At 43.5% G+C, this 20,568-nt stretch overlaps 1 protein-coding gene across 2 annotated transcripts in view; it reads right to left on the bottom strand.

The window, feature by feature from the left end:
- Positions 1–20,568, bottom strand: part of KLF3 (Kruppel like factor 3) — a 33,577-nt gene that overhangs the window by 4,546 nt on the left and 8,463 nt on the right. Inside the window, exons 1-4 of one of the 2 annotated variants that reach the window (XM_027598210.2) lie at positions 18,708–18,823; positions 13,275–13,370; positions 5,322–5,808; positions 4,869–5,019 (exon numbers count right to left, since the gene is read on the bottom strand). In XM_027598210.2, coding sequence (XP_027454011.1) covers positions 4,869–5,019; positions 5,322–5,808; positions 13,275–13,331 — 695 coding nt within the window. In that variant the 5' untranslated portion in view covers positions 13,332–13,370; positions 18,708–18,823. Of the gene's footprint in view, positions 1–4,868; positions 5,020–5,321; positions 5,809–13,274; positions 13,371–18,707; positions 18,824–20,568 lie in introns of those variants that run through there. The other variant, XM_027598209.2, reaches the window with a different exon arrangement.

Genomic DNA, 20,568 nt, shown 5'->3' with positions numbered 1-20,568 from the left:
CTTTCCTTCAGTCTACCAAAGGCATTAACAACACTAGGCAAAACCAAACAAAACCAAAAAAACCCAACAAAATAAACAAAAAGAAATTAGCTGATCAACCCAAGAAGCACTGCTATATTCATTCAACAAACATGGAGCGAGCACCTACCATGAGCCAGGCACTGTGCTTGGCACCGGGACACAAAGATGAATAAAAACAGGGTTCCTGCCCTCGAGGAGCTCACACTCTAGGGGGAGACAGACATGTAGATAAGTAATGACAGTAAGAAGGGTTAGGTGCTATGCTAGAGGGAGATGCAGGTGCTAGGAGAGGCTCTTGCCCTCGGTTAAAATTTGCCTACTTATAAAATCTCGTGGGTGGTACGAGAGCGATGCTCAATATGGTTACAATGTCTTCCCACAGCTTGCCCTGATGATCATTTATTGCTCTGTAGGGAAGAACGCAAAAGGTCAAATTCCTAAAGCTCAGGCAACCCCACTCGTTATCTACATTTTATCCTTTACATAACTGGCAATGAGCTTCTCTTAAGCTCACCAATTCACATTTGAGCTTCAAATTCTGGCTCTTCCAAAATAAATACATAAACAAACAAATAATGGCACTGCTGTTTTCAAACCTCAAACCTTTGCGGTTGCTGTTATTCCTGTGTGAGGGAGAATTCTGGTGCAGTGCCGGCTCTCGGGGGCACCTGGCGTCTCCCTGCCTTCCTGCCCGCTCACCCAGACCCGTTCCTGCGTCGGCACACCTTTCCAGGGTGGCTCTGAAATCCAATCATGTCAAACACCGTTGCTCTAAACTTTCTCATTTTCAGGAGAGAAGAGGCAGGTGGGGGAAGAGTTGGGGAAAGTCTGTAAAGCTTTCTCGGGCTTCCTCCGCTGATTAATGTCAGTAATTAAAAAACTCTGATCTGTTCATTTGCTTTCCTAACGACTAATTACTTGATACATCACAAGCTTATGGAACTGGCCTCTGACGGTAATGAAAGACTTCTTTGTCTTTTAAATTGGAATCTAAAGTTCTTACAATGTTCGAAATAATATACGAATTTTTCTGTACAAGTATGGATGAGGAGAAAGGGAATCTGATGAAGGCAAACATTCAAGCTTAGGAGATTAAAAAAGGATAATAAAATTTCACCATAAAAATCAAAAGGGGGCCCCTGAAATGAAACTTGTTTTGATCTTGGTAAAAATCTCAATACATGTCCCCCATCAGGAACTCTTCCAGGCACGCTAACTAACTAGGAAAAGAATAAAAGGTGCATTGATTTTAAGTGACTGTACTTATTTCTCACTTCTATTATCAGCAAAGGAAAATGGCAGTTTTGAGTCTCACTTTACCTTCTTACTTTAATGTTGAGTGGGGGCAATACAGAAGAAAAAAGTAGCCAAGTTTAGATGGAAAAGTGAACACGGAAGGGTGGGAACAAGGACTTCAATTATATATATGTACAAACGGAGAGAAAATAGAAAAGTGACAATCGGTGGACACATACAGTTTTTAGAGAGCTCAATTATTAATTTAAAAGTCCTTCCACAGAAAGGAAAGAGTTCTCAGTTTATTTTTAACTTTCAACCTTAATGCCATTGATTGAAATGTTTCATCCTTATTAAGAGAACTTCAGGAAATAAAATGCTGAGGGGAAAAAAACCGAATGGTTTAAATACATCTCCTCTGCCTCTGGGATACTGGGGGAGTATCCCAGGTGATTTTAGGAATCTCTCCCAATTATTAGACTTCATGGGTTGGGAATCTAATAAGTTTCCATGCAGTAGTTATGACTGCTTTTCCCACCCCTTTTGCATATAAAGGTACGTTAAAAGGCTCTGTGCTCCAAAGTCAAATCCCAGCTCTGTCACTCGCAGTCCCTGGGACCCTGGGCAAGGGATTTATCCTCTCTGTGCCTCCATTTCCTCTGTACAATGGGGATGATGGTAATAATATGACCTCAGGAGGTTGTGAGTAATGTACACAGAGCACTGCAGTATAACATCTGTTTCAGATGTCAATCTACTAAATGGTAGCTGTCAGTATTTTGAGGTTCAGAAGCCCATTTGCAAACTTTGCCCCTACAGCTGTTTAATTTCATGAGCAGCTTTTTGGGGGGTGTCCCAACACCAGGAAAAGAAATCACTGCTCAAGCCAATGTCTACCTTGAAAGGTAGCATCATTCTGAGAGTGGTTGGCGGCCCCATCTCTAAAGAGCCAGATGCTGGCACAGGCAGCAGCTGGATGGCGGGGTCCCAAGATCTCCCCCTTTCTGGACTCTCCACTGCTCATTTTCAGAGAGGCTGTTTGGGATCATTACAAGCAAGAAGTTAGAACAGCTATTAAATATCAGATACCTGGTCATTGTTTTGAGTTAAGCCAGCCCCTCGTTAAGTTTACTATAATTCACAGACACAATTAAATGGGGAGAGCTGATTCTCAAGCTTTTTGCTCTAAATACATTTCACATGTGTAAATACAAAAAAAAGGAGGAGGAATCTGATAGACATCTGAGTGCCTTTAAAAATAATCCTAAAGCTGTAACTCTTATGTTCAAGCAAATGGATTTCAAAGCTGTATTTTAAAGTCCGCCTTTGGAAAGGAAGGGTTTCCGGAAGGCGAATATCAGGACTGCCTCACTGCAATGGTACTAGGTGCTTGGTTTCAATCGAAATTTTCTTTCCTGGCTAGCTGGTTTCCTATGTGGGCTGCTACTGGGCACATTCCAAGACATTACTTAATCACATCTGGGAGAGAATTACTTAAGAGAGTACATGTCCCAGTTGTGGCTAATCTGTTGAATTTTTTGAGAAGCAAAATGCACTCCTAGGTCAGCATTAAAATAAGCCTATTATTCATTAATCATTAAAAGCCACTGAGCTTGAGATTACCAAAAGAACATCACTTAAGGTAAGCAAAAAGCATTTTCTTTTCGGCAGCATTTAGGACACAGCATATTGTTTTCAAATATCCTTCTTCTATCGTGGTTTACATTGTAATTCATAATAACCTCGACTTTGGAATAACCCTTTTTCAGTCCAGGGATCATCCCTCTCTCTGCGGGCACTTGGCTTTATTTAGCTGCACAGCATCTCATCCATCAGCTGAGCAGGAACAATGACAAGTGCAAGTCATGTTGCCAGTCACCTTGCCAGAGACACCCGGCATCATAAAAAAAAAAAAAAAAAAGGGGAACTCAGCCTACAAGATGTGTCTATTTTGGCTGGTCTTTCTGCATCTCCTTTCACCCGAGAGAGGAGTGGGAGGCACTGGTCAGACAGGGATGTGGCAGGAAGAGCCCTCATCGGGTGGCAGGGGATCAAGCCTGCACCCCGCTGCTAGGCGAGTTATCTAATGTCTTGGCTCACCCGCCTCCATTTGCTCCGACTCCCACATGCTTGTTGTGGGGGAATGAAATAATTCCTTTGAAAACATGTGAGAAAGTCTCATTGGGGGTTGGGGGGGCACATTATGCAACTGTGAAAGGTAATAATGTATGAGTTCATCTGACACTCTCTCCCTGCTGATGTGGCTGCTCGTAGGATTCTTTCTCTTCTTCACCTCTCAGGGAGCAAAGACAACTCCTCCTCCCAAACACCTGACTTGGACTTGATGCAATGGGCACTTAACATGACCTACTATGAAGGCACCCACTTGGGTTGAATGGGGATAGAACTAGAATGTATTTTAAGTTCCAGAAAATAGTGGTTCGAAAGCCAGAGAATGCACACTCTGTTGCAGAATGACTTGGGTAAGGGAGGGGGGAAAAGATGAAGCAGAAAAGTGGGCAGAACTCTGTTTCAAGTTGGAAGAAAGTGCTATGGGAGAAAGATGATGGAAGAGACCTGGAGGGGACAGTAACTATTACCTTATACCAGGAAGCTGGCCAACGCAGCCAACCTTGAAAGTGCCACAACACAAGACCATTACAAGAAAAATAATGACAACCGATAATGAAAATAAAGAGGACACAGAGGCAGCAAGATTGACTAGACCAAGGTCATACTTAGGGTGGAGAGCAGAGCTGGGATCCAAGATGTCTGACCCAAAGGTCACCTTCTGAGCTCCTCCAAACACAGCCTCCAGCAGAAAGCAAGGCTATCTATTGTAGCAAATCCCATCAGTGATGCTATTTAACTTGTGTATGACACCTGTCACATTATGGCAAGTCAGACCTAAAACAAACCACTGTCCAGTGTTTGGATGTAGATCAATACAGAAACCTTCCTCCTGGATGGCAGTTCTAAAGGGAACTGAATATTCTAAGGGCAGATGTAATGAAAGAGACCAGAGAATAATGGGTTATTCCAACACTGAACTTCTCTGAGCTACATGGACCACTTTCTGTTGCCCACCACTATTTTCAGGTCTTTCCTGGACTGACTTCCTTGGGCTTGTGGTTGGCCTGAAAATTCTGATTCAAGACATTCCCCATCACAGAAACAGTATTAGAGGTGACAACTGGAAGGACAAGGCGTGTCTTACAAAGTTTTAAGGAACCAAGCTTACGCAGAATATCTAGAATACCAAATTCAATCCATATTGGGATTAAGATTATGGGAAAACTATGTATAGTCTGGAAGGATAAAACAAACAAGAACACCCAAAAAAAACACTGAGATAAAAACAATTTATGTGATAAGTGGCAAATCCCGAGTGATCAATTTGCTGCCAACTTGACAGAGATGTCATAATGCAGTTGATACAGCAGAACACATTGCCTTTGGAGAGATTTCCCCATCTTTCCCAGGGGCTGCCACCTACTGCAAGGTGTTCCTGGCAATCCACACCACACCATGAGTTGGAAGTGTGTGCTTCCAATCCAGGTCCCAAGATCCACGCTGCTACGCAAATGTCAGATAGATCTGAACATACTTACTCTTGCAACAGTGCTTGCGGGGGGGACACTGAGTTCATTAAAGGGGGTGACATTTCTTCAGGATAATAATCTGTCCTCTGTGGTTCAATCCCAGGTTCTATTTTAATTTTTTTCTGTAATATAGGCTTCTCATATGATTCAATTACAGGTACTAAAAAAATAAAAATAGAAAAGTCACTCCATGTACAATTTACCAATTTCAGCTTTTACAAAAGTTTATGGCACAGCTTCTATCTACAACACTGATGTGTGGAGTATTTGTTTGCCTTTGGCAAAATTATAGCAGAAAGCAAATCTGGGGGGAGGAGGGGGCGCTCTCGTTTCCCCCGACCACTACTCTGCCAGAAAGCAGCATGCATACGAAGCTGGCCCGGAGCGCTAAGCACCGCCCGCTGGTGCAGACCCCAAGCGCCGCCGCACCCCAACAGCCGCGCTGTCGGCCGTGGCGTTTACCTTGCATGCTGCTATTTGAGTTCTCAATCTCCTCCGACAAGGAGACCATGAGCGGCTGCTGGAGGTGGCTGGTGTACATGAAGGGGACCGGCTGCACCACGACGGGCTGGATGACGGGCAGTATCCCGGGGCTGCGGATGCCGTGGCGGGACAGGGCGGCGGCCATCACCGGGGGCATGGACAGCGGCACGCCGAAGGGCTGCACGCCCGGGGGAGGCGGCGAGTACTTCTTCATGGGCGGGCTGGAAGAGGGCATGCTCAGGCCGGGCGAGGCTCTCCGGTGCGAGGGCTGGAACTTCAGCGAGGAAGGAGAACTGCCCGCAGAGGGCGGGGAACTGCGCTTGTTCACGGTCAGGTCCACCGGCTCCATCTGCATCCCGTGCGACAGGCCCTCCGGGGTCTGGAAGAACTTATCCGGTAACGGTGTGGAGTAGATGACGCCGTACTTGTTGGACTTCATTGACTCCATGTAATTGGATGGGTATGACTATCGGGAAGGAAAAATAGAAAGGTCCAAGCCGTGATACAGGTGCATTCCCTTGGGAAACGTGAATGAAAATGAAAATGTACTACAAGGCCCTCTCAATTAGGTGGGCTCAATAAGTGGCTTACATTTAGATGTCTACTGACCCTAAAAAAAATGCTACGAGGGGGCTGGTCTAATAAACGTTAGGGTTAATGGGATAACTGTGTCCCATGAAAAATCTCAAATTGAATTCTAAGATGATTCCTATGTCAAACGTTAAGGTTGACGTTGATACCGGGCAAAAATTCTAAATAAAACAGGTCATAAACAGAAGACTTAGTATGGGCCTTGATTGGTAGGAGTCAGTGTCGCGGTTCACCAACAGCCAGCCAAGCCAATGAACCCTGATGCTTTGTGGATGGGGCTTCTCATCCAGCAGGAAATCTTTCCCCTCAGCAGCAGGATGTGTGCAGTTCTCACCATACGCTTGTGTAGAATATGGAGAAATGGAGCTGCGCAGCAGTACACTGCGGGGGGGGGGGGGGGGGGGGGGGGGCGGCGGCTTCAGCTGCTGACCAATCCGTGCCTAGGGTGACCTGACCACCAGTCCTGGTTTGCCCCAGACGGCCTGGTTTTAGTACTAAAAGCCTCACATCCCAGGATGCCTCAGTCTTAAGACAACCAGGACGGTCAGTCATCCTGCTCACCTATACACAGAAGGCCACCCACTATAGCACAATTATGTCCCTGACCCCAGCTTGTTCAATGGTCTTGGTCACAGTTTGAATGAAACTGTAGGTGGTGACTTGATGTCCAAATTTGTGCATGACACAGAACTGTAAGAGACAGCGAAGAGGACTTAAATAAGGACACAGGGTGCTTGAAGCGACTTGCACACAAACTGGGGCCCGGTGTTTCCTCCAAACCTAAGATCTGACAATTGACCTAATTTCTTTAAATACGTTCCTCCTGGGAGCCTGGGTGGCTCAGTTCGTCAAGCGACTGCCTTCGGCTCAGGTCATGATCCTGGAGTCCCGGGATCGAGTCCTGCATCGGGCTCCCTGCTCAGCGGGGAGTCTGCTCCTCCCTCTGACTCCCCCCTCTAGTGCTCTCTCTATCTCATTCTCTCTCTCAAATAAATAAAATCTTTTAAAAAAATACTTTCCTCTTTTGTAGTATCAGAATAATGGACTACTACCAGCTTTAAATACAAAAGTCATAATCACTGCACACTATGGGTGCGGGTCTTGGCTATGGAACTCACTAGAATGACTTCTATTCCTTAACTAAAATTGGAAAAAAAAAAAACTTTGTTGTAGGATGCTTTTTAAAAAAATAAACCCAACATAAGCTATTTTCTTTACTCGTAGGTATTTTAGGGAAACAACTTTTAGTGGTAACATGTCAAGTCCATCTGCAGAATACTACTTGTATTTGAATACCTTATATTGAAAGTGATAAGCAACATACTATGCCTCTCTTCCAGCACTCAAATCCGACGCAGTTCTCATTCTGAGGCAATACTAGCTCATGATACAACCAAGAAAACCCACCAATGGGGCCTTATCATTAAAGAGCTTAAATGCATGATAAATTTCTGAGCCGCCCCAGTCCCCCAAGTGGCCACTAATGTGAGTTATAAATGCCTGTGGGACAACGGTAGTTTTTACTGGGATTACTATGGAGATCATACCCTTCCTTCTCTGGGCCTCCACTAGGTGAAATCTCCACCTGGCTATGCATCTCCTGTGTTGTTTTGAAAACTCCCTTCTCTGGGCATACCAGGCATAAGTATCAGGGAATATGGGGGGTATGGGACCAGGCAGTATTTATCTTTATCTGCTTTTGAAGTCCGTTTCTCATCGTTAAGATTGTGTGTTTTGTTCTTTTCTCCTTTCTTTATCCCTGTCAACGCAATCTCTATAATCTCCTAGAATAGTGACTCCTGCAGTAGGGGGCACCGAAGATACTTCTAGATAGTACACAAAGAATACACAGTGCTTTAAAATAGTTATGTGTTTATTTAAATGCGTAAAACTTTTTTTAACAGTAGTGATACAAATGTCCTTTTCAAAATAAATTTATTATGTTAATAAAAGCAATTCTACAAAAGAGGGCAGGAAAAATTATTCACTAAGTATTAGAAGTGCAGGTGTCAAGAAGATAGGGCAAAATTTGTCAAGGTGATATTGAAAACCCACATTCGAGGAGGCTGTGAAGTTAAAATAAAATTGAATTCAGTAAGATAAGCTATGTAATGAGCTTAACATACACTGTGGTGCTAGAAGTCCCTTCTTTTTCTAGACAAGTAGCAGCACTGTAATGGGTTTGATCCAATCAGGGCTTCTCAAACTTCACTGTGCACGAATGCACCTGACCCATCTTGTCAAAATGCAGATTCTGAGTTTCTGGGGAACAGCCCTACGTGCACAGACCCCTTTTGAACAGCACGGCTCTAAATGACAAAGAGATATAGAATAGGATAAAAATACTAATTTTTAAGTATTAAAATTTGGTAAACCATTCAAAAACAATTTAAAGGTGGGGGAAGAAGTTTTCACTAATAATACTGCTTAAAAACAAGGACGTGAAGGATATAAAATCAGGAAATGCAAAATTATATAAATTGTGGTTTGTAAAAGATTTATTTAAAGAGAGAGAGCCCATGTGTGCACATGAGCGGGGCTGGAGTGGGAGAAGGGGAGGGAGAGGGAGACAATCCCTAGGAGACTCCATGCTGAGCGTGGAGCCTGACGTGGGGCTCGATCCTGTGACCCTGAGATCATGACCTGGGCCAAAACCAAGAGTCGGATGCTTAACCGAGTAAGCCACTCAGGCGCCCCTATAAATTGTTTCTGAAAACAGCTTTGAGTTTTGTATAAAGAATCAAAGGAGGAAAAGATTAATATTACCTTTCTTTAGAACCAGGAACATATAAGTATACCACAGGGTGAGAGGCCCAAAACATATAGCCATATTAATATTAAATATATTTACATTTAAAAATTAAAATAGGTAATGTTAAGAGGCAGTGGATTTGCTAATCAAAAAAAAAAATTCTAATATATACAACAAAAGGAGTCATTAAATACAGGGGGAGAAAGATTACTCCTAGTTCTAAAGGTTAACTCACTTTTATACGATTCTCAAAAGGGCAAAAGTTCTGGTACTAGAAACAAAAAGGAAATGGGAGGCAGCATTAATTGTTTCTACTCATCAAAATGTAGCTTCTCCCTTATTTTCAGCCCTATTCTTCAAAGACCTCCCTATGACCTAGATTTTAATGCCAAGTTATTGGCAGCTAAATAGAAAGCAAAACGAGGACACAATTTTATTGCCGTCATTGCTGGATTTTTCTAACTGTGGGGTGAGTTTAAGGAAAGTAGGAATTTAGAACCTGGGAGATTTGCAAGTTTAATAATATTCTTAGGTTTCTCAAGCCATCAAGGAAGAGAAAGCCACACATCAGGCCAAGTTTTATAAACATCATGCACATTCCTGCTGACTCTGCTCCCCAGTGGATGCCCCCCATCCCCCCTGCACCGATGTGCAGTGTTTGTAAGGCTACGGGGCTAAAAGTCGGGAGACGCATTTGGATACACAACAGAGTACACAATTAACTATTTCCAGTCTGACTGCCTTGTGTAAAATGGTGAAGAAATGTGGTTCCTCACGCCATCTCACTAGAAAATTCCATAGCAATGTTTACCAGGCCCTTCTGTAAGATGTGTTTGCTTTCATTATTTGGGTGGAGCACCCAAGCTACTACAAGCAGCTTCCAACAATCCGGTTGTCCACAGCCTAAGGACAGATAAAGGATTCCTCTGGGTATGTGCCTTAGCTGAGTATACCCTGGTAATAACTGCCGGCTCCCTGTTCAACCTTTCCTATCTTCTAGCAAAGCAGTGCAAAAAAGTGCTGTAGTAGCCCCAAATCCAAATCAGAGGCAAGTGTTGAGGAGGCAGCCAAAGGTCCTCTAGCCACGGATAACTATCCACTCCCCCTGTGCACATCGCTTACCCAGGGAGGCCTTATATCCTGGAACAGAGCAGCCTGAAGACAAGACTCCAGCAAGGGTCCCTCCGATCTTCCGGCCCTCAGTAGGGGTGGTAAAGGGCTCTAACTTTTCAAAAAGTTCTCTCCTGTTGTGCCACACATTCATGTGTTCACCCTGTGTAATTTATTTGCTGACTGCTTCCTCTTACTAGAATGGGAAATGTGGGTCTGGCATTCATCGACAAACACGTGATGAATGAATGAAGTGAATCAATGTACACTCTGTGCAGGTTTTTACTACTGTCAAGACTAAGGATAGTACCAATTCTTTTGATCCTCGAAAACAAGGATTTCAATTGTGACAGGGAAGAAGGTACGGGGCTTTGGATGATTTTCCAAAGCTACCACTTTGTACTGAAGTGAGCATTTCAATCATTTCTTGTTTTATTGGGAATAGTTTGAGTTTTCCATCCCAAGACAGTTGAACCGGATGGAGTGACTGCACGAAACATGGGTAGTAGAGTCTCTGTTTCACTGCTCTTTAATATGAAAACAGAGTGAACATCCATGACAGGGCAAAGGCAAGTCAAAGGAAGCTTCATACCAAGGGTGGGGTTCCCAGTGCAGGAAGGCATGGTGCGTTTATAAACACACACTCTGGAAACAGCAAATGTCATACCCTTCTGAGCAAACAAAAGTAGAAAGCTCTCCTTCTACCAGGCTCAGAAAAGTCATGGAAGTTTCTGTGAGAACAGAACAGAGGTACTACTGATTTTAAGTACTTCTCAACCTGTAAGGAGTCTGTTAGGATAATTTTCATTACAAGAAAGGAAGGGGGAAAAATACACTTTTTTCAAAAGTAATCTTCCTCTAGGAATAAAATAAGAAAGAATACTTTTCAAAACTTTGTTTTATTTCTCACTTCCTGAATTAAATTCTTTAATTTCCAACTGTCTTTGACAATATATTGGTAAAAGCAACTCTTTTACATGTGCATTTTGTATTCACATGCTGTCTCACATTGTACATATTATCTCTAATTTTACAGAAAGAAAAAAAGAGGCTCAGGGAGCCGCTGGGGGTTTGCCAGCATCACACTGATAGGAAGGAGAGACCTACAGTGCAGGAAGGGGATGGTCTCTGCTCCACATTCTTGCAAATGTTCATAGGACAAGCCAAAGCCTTCCTGTTTGCCTCAAAGCACAAGGTTTAGCAGAGGAGGGTACTGAGGCTTACATTTCACTAAGAAAGAAATGACACTTCCTTATTTTCTCTAAACTGTAGCAAAATACCAAACAGGTAATCAACCTTCAGGTCAAGGGTGGAATTAAAAAAAAAAAAAAGGTGGCATAAAGGAAAAATAAATTAGACTTAGCACACTCCACTTACAGAGGCAGGAAAGAAAATTTGAAGGTTCAAGAGCGGAAACAAAACTTTTTGAGTTTTGTTAAGTAAAATAATCACAACACCCCACACTCCCCAGATGTTTCAGTTAACTGAGGTTTTGCTGAATTGAGAAAAAGAAATTTCATTGTAAGGACTGATACTAACTTTTGGTGAAATGATCTAATTAAATTCTCTGTTAGCTGGAAGTTGAAAACTAGAGTGGGAAGGAGAAAAAGACCATTAATTGCAAAAATACTTCTATATATTTTAACTTCATGCATTTATATAAGTTACAGCATTGTAAGTATGTTACTTCAAATTCCTTTTACTTCAATTTTTTTTTCAGTCAAGTGCATTCGCTTGCACTTAATTATATCATACTAACTTAGCAATGAGGATCTTCATTTGAGCTTTAAATTGGCTCTTCAGCCATATTTTCATGCTTGATTAAAAGCACTGGAAGTATGCTGAATATTAAAATGCATCAAGGATGGTTCTGCATCATTTATAAAATTAATCATATTCTCTAGTACTAAAAACCTATTCATATTTCAAGGATATAATTAATAGGGAAATTTTATACCTCAATTTTCCTCAGTGCTCATGTAACAGTTTGGGGTAAGGGGCTGATGAATATGGTGACAGCACCGAATAACATTAGAAGTCGATTTAGTTTTTTGATTAATGAAGTTCTTATTGCTCAGTTATTACTGTATTCAGACACTTGGTTATCCAGTTATCACGCTGGAATGTAAATGTTATTTCCTTAAAGCCACTTGGACCTCACTTTTCATTGTACACAGCAGTAAACACTTCATTGGCTCAGTCATACCCATGGCAACTCAGCTCCAAGGGCCTCTGAGTGACCCCTGTGTCTTGTATAAACATTTTTGGCAGGAGCCTCAGCGGCCGATGCATAAGGATGATCTAATTTTGCAAGCGTGTCATTACCAACCTTCAGATACACAACTCCCGGCCAAGTTTTTCCCCTTGTGACTATTTTCCAAGCCCGTGGAAGAAAAGAGCAAGAGAGTGGGAGCCTTGCCTTGTTATTTCCTATTGGCCCAACCAGATGGCCATGAGTCCAAACCACTCCCTGCCTGGAAGTCCCTGGACCCTTTCTGTTACCACCCCGTCCCACTTCCACAGCACCAATGCTGGACCTTGATAAGCCCCTGGACTCACTCCTAGCCGCCTGGGGCCCAGAAGCATCCCGAGGGGCCGGGCTCACGGAGGGGCTGGCTTCGCACAAAGGTTTTGAAGACGACAAGGTTCCCTTCCAGCCACAGACTCCTCCAAGTGGAAAGGAATCCCAACCTCACGGCCACGTTCTCTTTCGCTAGCTTCTCCTCAACCATCTCACCCAGGCACAGCTCAGTGTAGCTGCTGTCAGTGGGTTTTAAGCAAATCATTTTATTCTGAATGCGTTTTTAGATGCAGGACTGAGGGGTTTTGTTTTGTTTTGTTTTGTTTTTTTTTAAATCAGCTCCATGAAGGACATGCTGAACACTACAGGAGACAAAACGAGATATTTTTTCTTCCAGTATTAAAAAGAAAAAGACAGTCACAACATTTTTAAGAAACTCTTCTATATGATCGTGGTGGTGATCTTGAGTAAAAAACACGTCACAGGATCATACTCCTGGATGCAGATTTCTTGTGAAAGTACATCTGAAAATTGCTTCCTAACCATGATAAACATTGAGTACAGGACTTTTTTTTTTTTAATGTCCCCAGATGCACACATTAATTTTTAAGTCAGCCTGGCCAGACTTTTTTTTGGCCAAAACCAATAATCCTGAGAGCCCAAACTAAAATGCTGGTCACTGAGTTTTTGCAAAGCCTCCTTCTGTCATGACTAGATTCACCTGTGACCCAAGTTCTGTGCTGATCACATCTTGGGGGGCATGGGGCCTGAGGAAACGTGGACCCCATTTTTAAAGGATGCAGGTGCTAGAAGGGTGTTTACCCCACTTACTGACCGACTCTGTGAGAAAAGTCTGTTTGCCAAATGCCTGTCAAGTGATGAGTAACTTTAAGGAGCAACACAACACACAGTCATGTTACTGGCACTGGGAAGAGGTGCTCCATTTTGGAAAACTTACCACTGACACGGGGTCCATGGCCTCTTGCTTGACAGGGACTGGATCAAACATGAGCATTCTTTTAGTTCGGCTTTCTAGGGTGCTCTGGTGTTTGGCCTAGAAAACAAAACAGGGGGTCCAAATGAATCCCAAGGTTACTTTAAATATAAACTAGTAAAAAATAAAACATAATATTCCTCAAATCCCTCCCCTGCTCCTTCCTCTCCCCTGGCCCCGGAATGGCTGGAATTTATTTTCCTTACCTATGAAAGATGCCATTTGATAGAATTAAAACCAGATGCCATGGTCCTAAGTCGATGAGAGCCAACTGGCATTTCTAACTCAAATACATAAACCCCTGACATTTCTGGAACAATACGTACGGTCCCTTCTGAGCAGCCAAGCTTGCTTAAGAGTGCTGTGCAATTCACCAAAAGTTCACATGATATATGAGCGTTAAACATTTTTCCTTATGTTCATTACAGAAAAAAATCAAGGAAAAAACAAGACAGGCAAAAAGAAAAACTAGAACCAACCACCATTCACATCTTTGTTTTTATCCTTCCAAACTCTGTTTTAAAATGGATTATAGCACACATACTATTTAGTACCCATAATTTCACTTGACAATTGACTGTGAAAATGTTTCTTTTTTCAGCAAGTATGGTTCCATACCATCGAATTCAGTGTGCCACTGTGTGGAACGGATCAGTTTATTTAAAGTATCGCTTTTTACTGGGCACTGAGGTTGCTTCTAAATTTTCACCATTATGGATGGCAGTGAGCATCTTTGGACTTAGGTCCTCCTGCACATCCTTAATTCATTTTTAGGGTCAATCTTACATAGGGGAATCCGTGGGTGAGAAGCATGTATGTTTTCCAAAGCAGCTGATGGATCATCCAGCAAAAATGCTCTATTTTTAGAGCATTCTATTATTTCCATGAATAAAATAAGAACCCATTTCTCAACACGTCCACCTGCAATGTGTATTACCACTTAAAAAAAAAAAACTGCTAGTTTCAAAATGGCGAACTATTTTTATTCTAAATTGATTTAATTATTAAAGTCAATTTTTTTCCATCTTTATTTACCATTTGCATGTCTCCTCTAGAGAAATGCCTATATTAGGGCCTTGCAACCCCTCCCCAGAGGCTGCCCATTGTTTTCTAAGCACTTTTTATACATGAAGACTATTAGTTTGTATTCACTTCAATTCTTCATTAGGAAATAAGCAAATCTGCAGCCTAAGGTAAAGGAAATGTCCATCTCAATCCTGTTTGGCCTCTCTCTTCTGTTGTGACACTAGTGTTACCCTTCCCTTTCCTTCAGTGCTCTGGACTAGTTCACGTCCGGCACTTGACATCAAGCCAACTGCTTCCCCACAAGACAAAATATTCAGTCTGCTCAACATTCAGCTGCATTTCATAGGCTTTGGAATCACTGCCCAGCTAGTACCCAGATCTTCAACAACCTGCTTCAGGCACCTACTATCCAAATTTGGCTTAAGGGTTCACAGAGCTTTGGTTGGAGGCAAGGTCTTTTCTGGACCACTCTGTTTTGGGTGGGAAAGTGAACAAGTTCCAGACTGCATTCTACCCAAAAAAGCTGAAGTCTCTGGTTCCAGGTTCCCTCCTGTGTTTCAGTATGACAACTCCCCAGCCCCAGCCCCAGCTCCACCACCACAGTCCTGCAGTTTGCCGTACCCATGCTCTGTGGGTTATACTAGGAAAGCTTCCCATACAATTATAAAAACAATACTGTGTCGTTCTTGTGCCCCCTTGCTCCGTTGAAGAAAGACTGTTCTGGGTCTCGTGACAACACGTGAGTATCGTCATTAACCCAACATAAGGCTCTGACTTCAAATTTTATTTTTCCTACATCACAGTATGTATTATAATCTGTGAACACAATTTAATACCAGGCTGCTCAAATCAATGGTGCTAATACCCTCTTATGCATGCCAGCAAAAACAAACCCCAACAGCCAGTGAAAAATGGATGATTTCATAATGAAGGATGAAAACCCCTTTTGTGTCTTAGGATCTATTATTAACCAGTTCCCAGCCTAGCAGCTGCAGAGATGGATATGGTTCTTAAGAATTGCTGCCCGCTGCCTCCTAGCCGACTGTAAACAAGATGTGAGGCCTCCTGCTTACATCAATGAGCTCAGGTAATTCAGTAGCCCTCACCCTTGGCTGGCCACCCCTCCCCCAAGCCTTTTAAATTGAATTTAATGGCCACCCTCCCCCAAGCCTTTTAAATTGAATTTACTCTTACAGATTCATCCACTCTACTGGAGTGTATCTTGATGCAAATTCTCCTAAATGAAAGCAGTCCTATTATCAGGTGCATAATGAAAGGGTCCAGGTCTGGAGACTCAAGCAGGAGATCTGCATCCTCGCTATGAAATTTAAAGCAAAGCAACACTCTTTGCCACAAATACGTATACAATTTTTGGATATTCATACTGTATTCACATAACTTTGTTGGTTCCAACTTCTGGAGCAACGTCAAGTATTTGCCTCTTTGCTAGGATACCTAGCCTTAGAGGTCAGTCCCCTCTGCCCTTTTAAAAAACTCAGACCCGGGGCGTCTGGGTGGCTCAGCTGGTTAAGCGTCTGCCTTTGGCTCAGGTCATGATCCCAGGGTGCTGGGATCGAGCCCCGCATTGGGCTCCCTGCTCAGCAGGGAGCTTGCTTCTCCCTCTGCCTGCCGCTCCCCCTGCTTGTGCTCTCTCTCTGACAAATAAATAAAATCTTAAAAAAAAAACCCAAAAAACCCTCAGACCGAATTGTTTAAAAGTGACTAGCAGCCTACATCCTGCCTGAGACCTCACCTAGAGCCTCGTCACTTCCCAACTGCACCACTGCACTAGCTTCCCAGCATGTGTATGCCTCACTGTACCTCACACCCCTCACTACCAGTAAGAGTGCACAGTGGAATTAGGATGGGCTCTGGTTCAAACTCTAACTCCACCATTTAGCTCATAAAGCCTTTAATGACTTTTCCTAATACCCACAGCAGTGACTACTAAATGCATTTAGAAATGAATGACACGTTAACCTACTACATCTCTTCTCATTTTAAGACATTATTTAAATCTCTTGCATTCTTTAATGTTTATGTTTTATCTAAATTTAAGGAACTTAATGCTTCATAAGACTTGAAATCGTAAGAGAAAAAAGGAAAGTCTAATATGGAGCATCTGCCCTAATAAAACTTGATTTATTTGTATTAAAAAAATAATTGTAAAGGTTATGTTTATGTGTTCAGAATGGTACCTCAAGAGTAAACCAATCACTGGTGAAGGGGTATTTCTCATCATAGAAGGATTTCAGCTAGTGAGTGAAAAAGGAGTGGTAGAATTAGACTATCTCATTTCAAAACTCCTAAACAAGGCATCACTGGACAATCAAAGACTGCGCAAAAGTCGAATATCACTACGAACAGAACCAAACTCACTCACTGTCCATTCGCATGTCAAACAGTACTCTGTTCCCAATTTGGTCGCTTCTAAAATGACTGATCATACTTTCAGTGTCATCACGGATATGGAACAAGAGAAGGTGAAGGACATGCAAAGAAAACTGTACGCTCTCAGCTGTTAATAAGATGAGGTGGGTCAGCTTTACACACATCTGTGTGCCAATTTTTAAAAGTTATTAACTATAATTGTAACGTTCAATAACAAGGGAGAGAAGCTAAGCTAGAAAGAAACCAAATTTAGGAGGAGAATAGAACACATTAACACAGATCAGGCATTTGTTTGTTTATTTGCAGAAAAAATCTATACTCTGTAACTACTGTGCCTCTCTCTGAAGAGACCACTTGCGCTACTGGTATTGACTTTGTCTTTAGGTTTTGGTCTAGAGTCCTAACAGTGACTGCAAATCTCCAAGGTGCCTTCCGTAAAACTTATGTACTGAAAGAATGAGAACTTAGTGGCTTTTGTTACACATGGGCCACTCATGCTCTGGGGATACTGCCATCCTTTGAAAAGAATGCTCAATAAAATACGAAGGCTGAGGAAATCTAGTACACAACACTGACCGCAGTCTTAAGTAGAACCAGTAGGTGGCGCACTACAACAGGTATTAGAGGCTAAGGACAGAGGCAGTAAATTGAGTTTGCCAACCTCAGGGTCTTCAAACCTAGTGGGTTTTAAGCAGGCCCAGGAATTCTGTTAACCATTTTGTGTGGGTATCACAGAGATGAGGAGGCCCCAAATGTGGGTCTGTTTTTTCCAAACAACTATTTTCCAATCATTAATACATTTACATCTTAGTTGTACTGAACTTGCCAGAATTATTTTCCATAACCGGAACAAATGTCATCTTCTCTGTGTTATTTTGCTGGGAAGGGTGAGACGACTGAATTCTTCCTCCAAAGGGAAGAAACGTATTTCCTTCACTCTCTCTACTTACCCTTCTGACTTTTCAGAAGTCAAAGTACGGGTCAGATTTTTTTTTTTACCAAAATGCAAAAAAAGTGTGATTTATGTATTTAAAGCTTTGGTGAATCATTTACATAAAGTTTAAGAAGCAATATAGTTGCATCTCACAATCATATCCAGTCCACCCTGAGACCTACTCAACAGTCACTTTATGAGGGTACAAATGAGCCGCAGAGCTCAGAAATAAACACAGCCCTTAATGTAAGAGGCTATGATGTCACCAAACCTCCTTTGAAAGTAGCTTGACTTGAAGCGACAGCAAGTTTTATTATAGAAACAATCTTATAAATGATTGTCCCTTCCTCAGAAACATGACAGGCACACACAGAGAATGTGTGTGTCTGAAGCAACGTTTCTTGTGATACAGCAGGATTTGCTTCTGAGGTTCTCCCTTCTTGGGCACTTTCCATCCCTTTCTCTCCTCAGATCCTCAAAGGGTCCCTGCATTATCCCCCCCAACCCAGCCTGAGCCTCCAAACTGCCTGCCACCCTCGGAGCAATCTTTGTCTCCCAGCTGACCTCTGCAAGGTGTAAGGAGAAAAACAGTATGACCAAAGCAAGACACCATCTGCAAGTGCCCTTAATTTTCCCAAGGGTTTGGATGTTAAAAGAGGAAGTGCACTGCCTTCCCCACCCCCAGAAAACAAGAAAAAAAAATTTAAAAATTGTGTGTGTGTGTGTGTGTGTGTGTGTGTGTGTGTGTGTTATGTGTGAAATTCTTGTGTCAGGGGAAGGACCCGGACAGGCAAGCAGGCCACATCCCTGCAGCTAAACTTTCTTTCAAAAGAAACACTTCTTCACTTCTGTACCCAAACTCTTCAAGAGCTCCCGATGAGTCAAATATTTCATGGCAGCTGGCCTGGCCAGAAATACAGGGGGGCCAGGCAACAGATGTGGGAAAAGGAATGTTTAGGTTGGGGGCTCCTTTCAGAAGAGCCAGATGCTGGCCCCTACCTGGAAATGTGCCCCAGTTTTCCCATCACAGGATGATTTTCACCTACCTTTGTCTCCTAGTGTTGGTTTGAGAGGAAAACACTCCACGGAGTAGTTCTAAATCTTTGCCCCTCACAAATTAGATTAGCCATTTTGCATCAAAATGTTTTGTAAATGGGAAAGAAGTTAATTATTTAGTTTTAGATTAAATATAATGATCCGACGAGCAAACAATCCGCCCTCTCTCCTCTCTCTGCTAACAAGCCACCCAATTTTACTTTCTGCCTCCACCCATCGGCTCCACCCTGTGGAGAGTTGCCAAGGCGAGTCCAACTTGTCCAAACAGGACATGGCTTCAGATAAGATTCTGCCCACACCCTGTACTTCGGAAAAGACCAAGTGAAGCAATTGATTTTGCATGTAAATAGGGACAGGTGCAAAGGTAACAACCGAGCAAAATCCCTACACAGTTGCAGACCGAGAGGGGCCCCGCTCAGCAGGGGTGGGGGTGGGGAAACCTGAACCCATACCCTTCAGGTAAACTCTCAAGTTCAATGCCACCTGGCTAGTAGCATTCCACACCTTTCTTAAAGAAATTTTTCGCAAATGCAAATCACTTCGCCTCCTAAGGTTACACACTTGTTTTCCTTCTTCATGCTGACAATTTGTGGTGTTTTAGTTTTAAGGGCCAGCAACCCAAGATCAACTGAAAAAAAAAAAACAAACAAAAAAAACACCGCCATACTGTGTAATAATCCTGCTGTGTACATATCCTACAAGGCCGGTCACAGCCTCACAATTCTCTTCTGCGAAGCGTTATATAATCAAATCCAGAAGGGCTGCGTGAGGCCACAGTGCCTCGCCTCTGCCTCAGTGCTGGTGCCCTATCACTGGAGACCCACCCCGCTCTACCCCAAGGGGCCTCCACCCATGGGGCCCCACCCTGGAGGGAGTGGGAGGCGGGGAGGGACCGACCAACTGGCTCCGGTCAGCAGCCAGTTCCTGGAAATTCCGGCCTGAGCAGGGATGGCTGGAACCTTAAAAATAACCAGAAAGAGGGGCGCCTGGGTGGCTCAGATGGTTAAGCGTCTGCCTTCGGCTCAGGTCATGATCCCAGGGTCCTGGGCTCGGGGCCCCACATTGGGCTCCTGGCTCAGCGGGGAGTCTGCTTCTCCCTCTCCCTGTCTCTCCCCCTGCTCATGCTCTCTCTCTGTATCTCTGTCTCAAATGAATAAAATAACCAGAAAGAATCGTTAGGGTGGTAGTAATGCCCTTGGCTCCCGAGGGTTCTCCATGAAAAGTTTACCTCACAGAGCCACCGGACCTCTGGATATGAAACCATGAGCTAATACTGCCCCCTCCTTCAAAAGTACACAAAAGGGAAAAGAGGAGAGCATTTTGAGCCCCTGCTACGTGAGAGAATTAATTCAACATGTCCCCAACCCAACTCCTCCTTCTCCTTGCTCCTGCCTCAAAAAGCCCGCCTGCCTGCCGGCCCCCACCTCCCCATTTGCCTTATTTTCTGGTCGTTCACCATGGAAACCTAGAGGTCAACTTGCAAGTCTTCATCAGCGACTTTTCTCTCCATTCCCGCTGTGTGACTGGGTTTCTCCCTCTGCTGGTCTCCCACCATGTCCCTTGGTCCCGCCAATTCGTCCTGACCCCCTGGCCACCAACATTTCTCAAAGCCCTCTTCTTAGTGTTGCCCAAGCTCACACCTTCCTCCGGAGGGATCCCCAGGGCTTGCAGGGTGGGTTCAAGCGCCCATGCTCCGCACCCCAGTTTCTAACCGGCTGCCCCCTGCTCCAAGGGCCCTTCAGGCTGGCTGCCCTGTTCCCCCCACCCCCATGCCTTTGTTCATTTTTGGCCCTGATGCTGGGCAACCAGCGTGGAATGCCCCATCCCCTTCCGGCTTATCTAAATCCTCCT

The sequence above is a fragment of the Zalophus californianus genome, chromosome 2 (assembly GCF_009762305.2).
Source record: "Zalophus californianus isolate mZalCal1 chromosome 2, mZalCal1.pri.v2, whole genome shotgun sequence".
NCBI classification, from domain to species: Eukaryota; Metazoa; Chordata; class Mammalia; order Carnivora; family Otariidae; genus Zalophus; species Zalophus californianus.
This window is presented reverse-complemented; position numbering and strand designations above follow the sequence as displayed.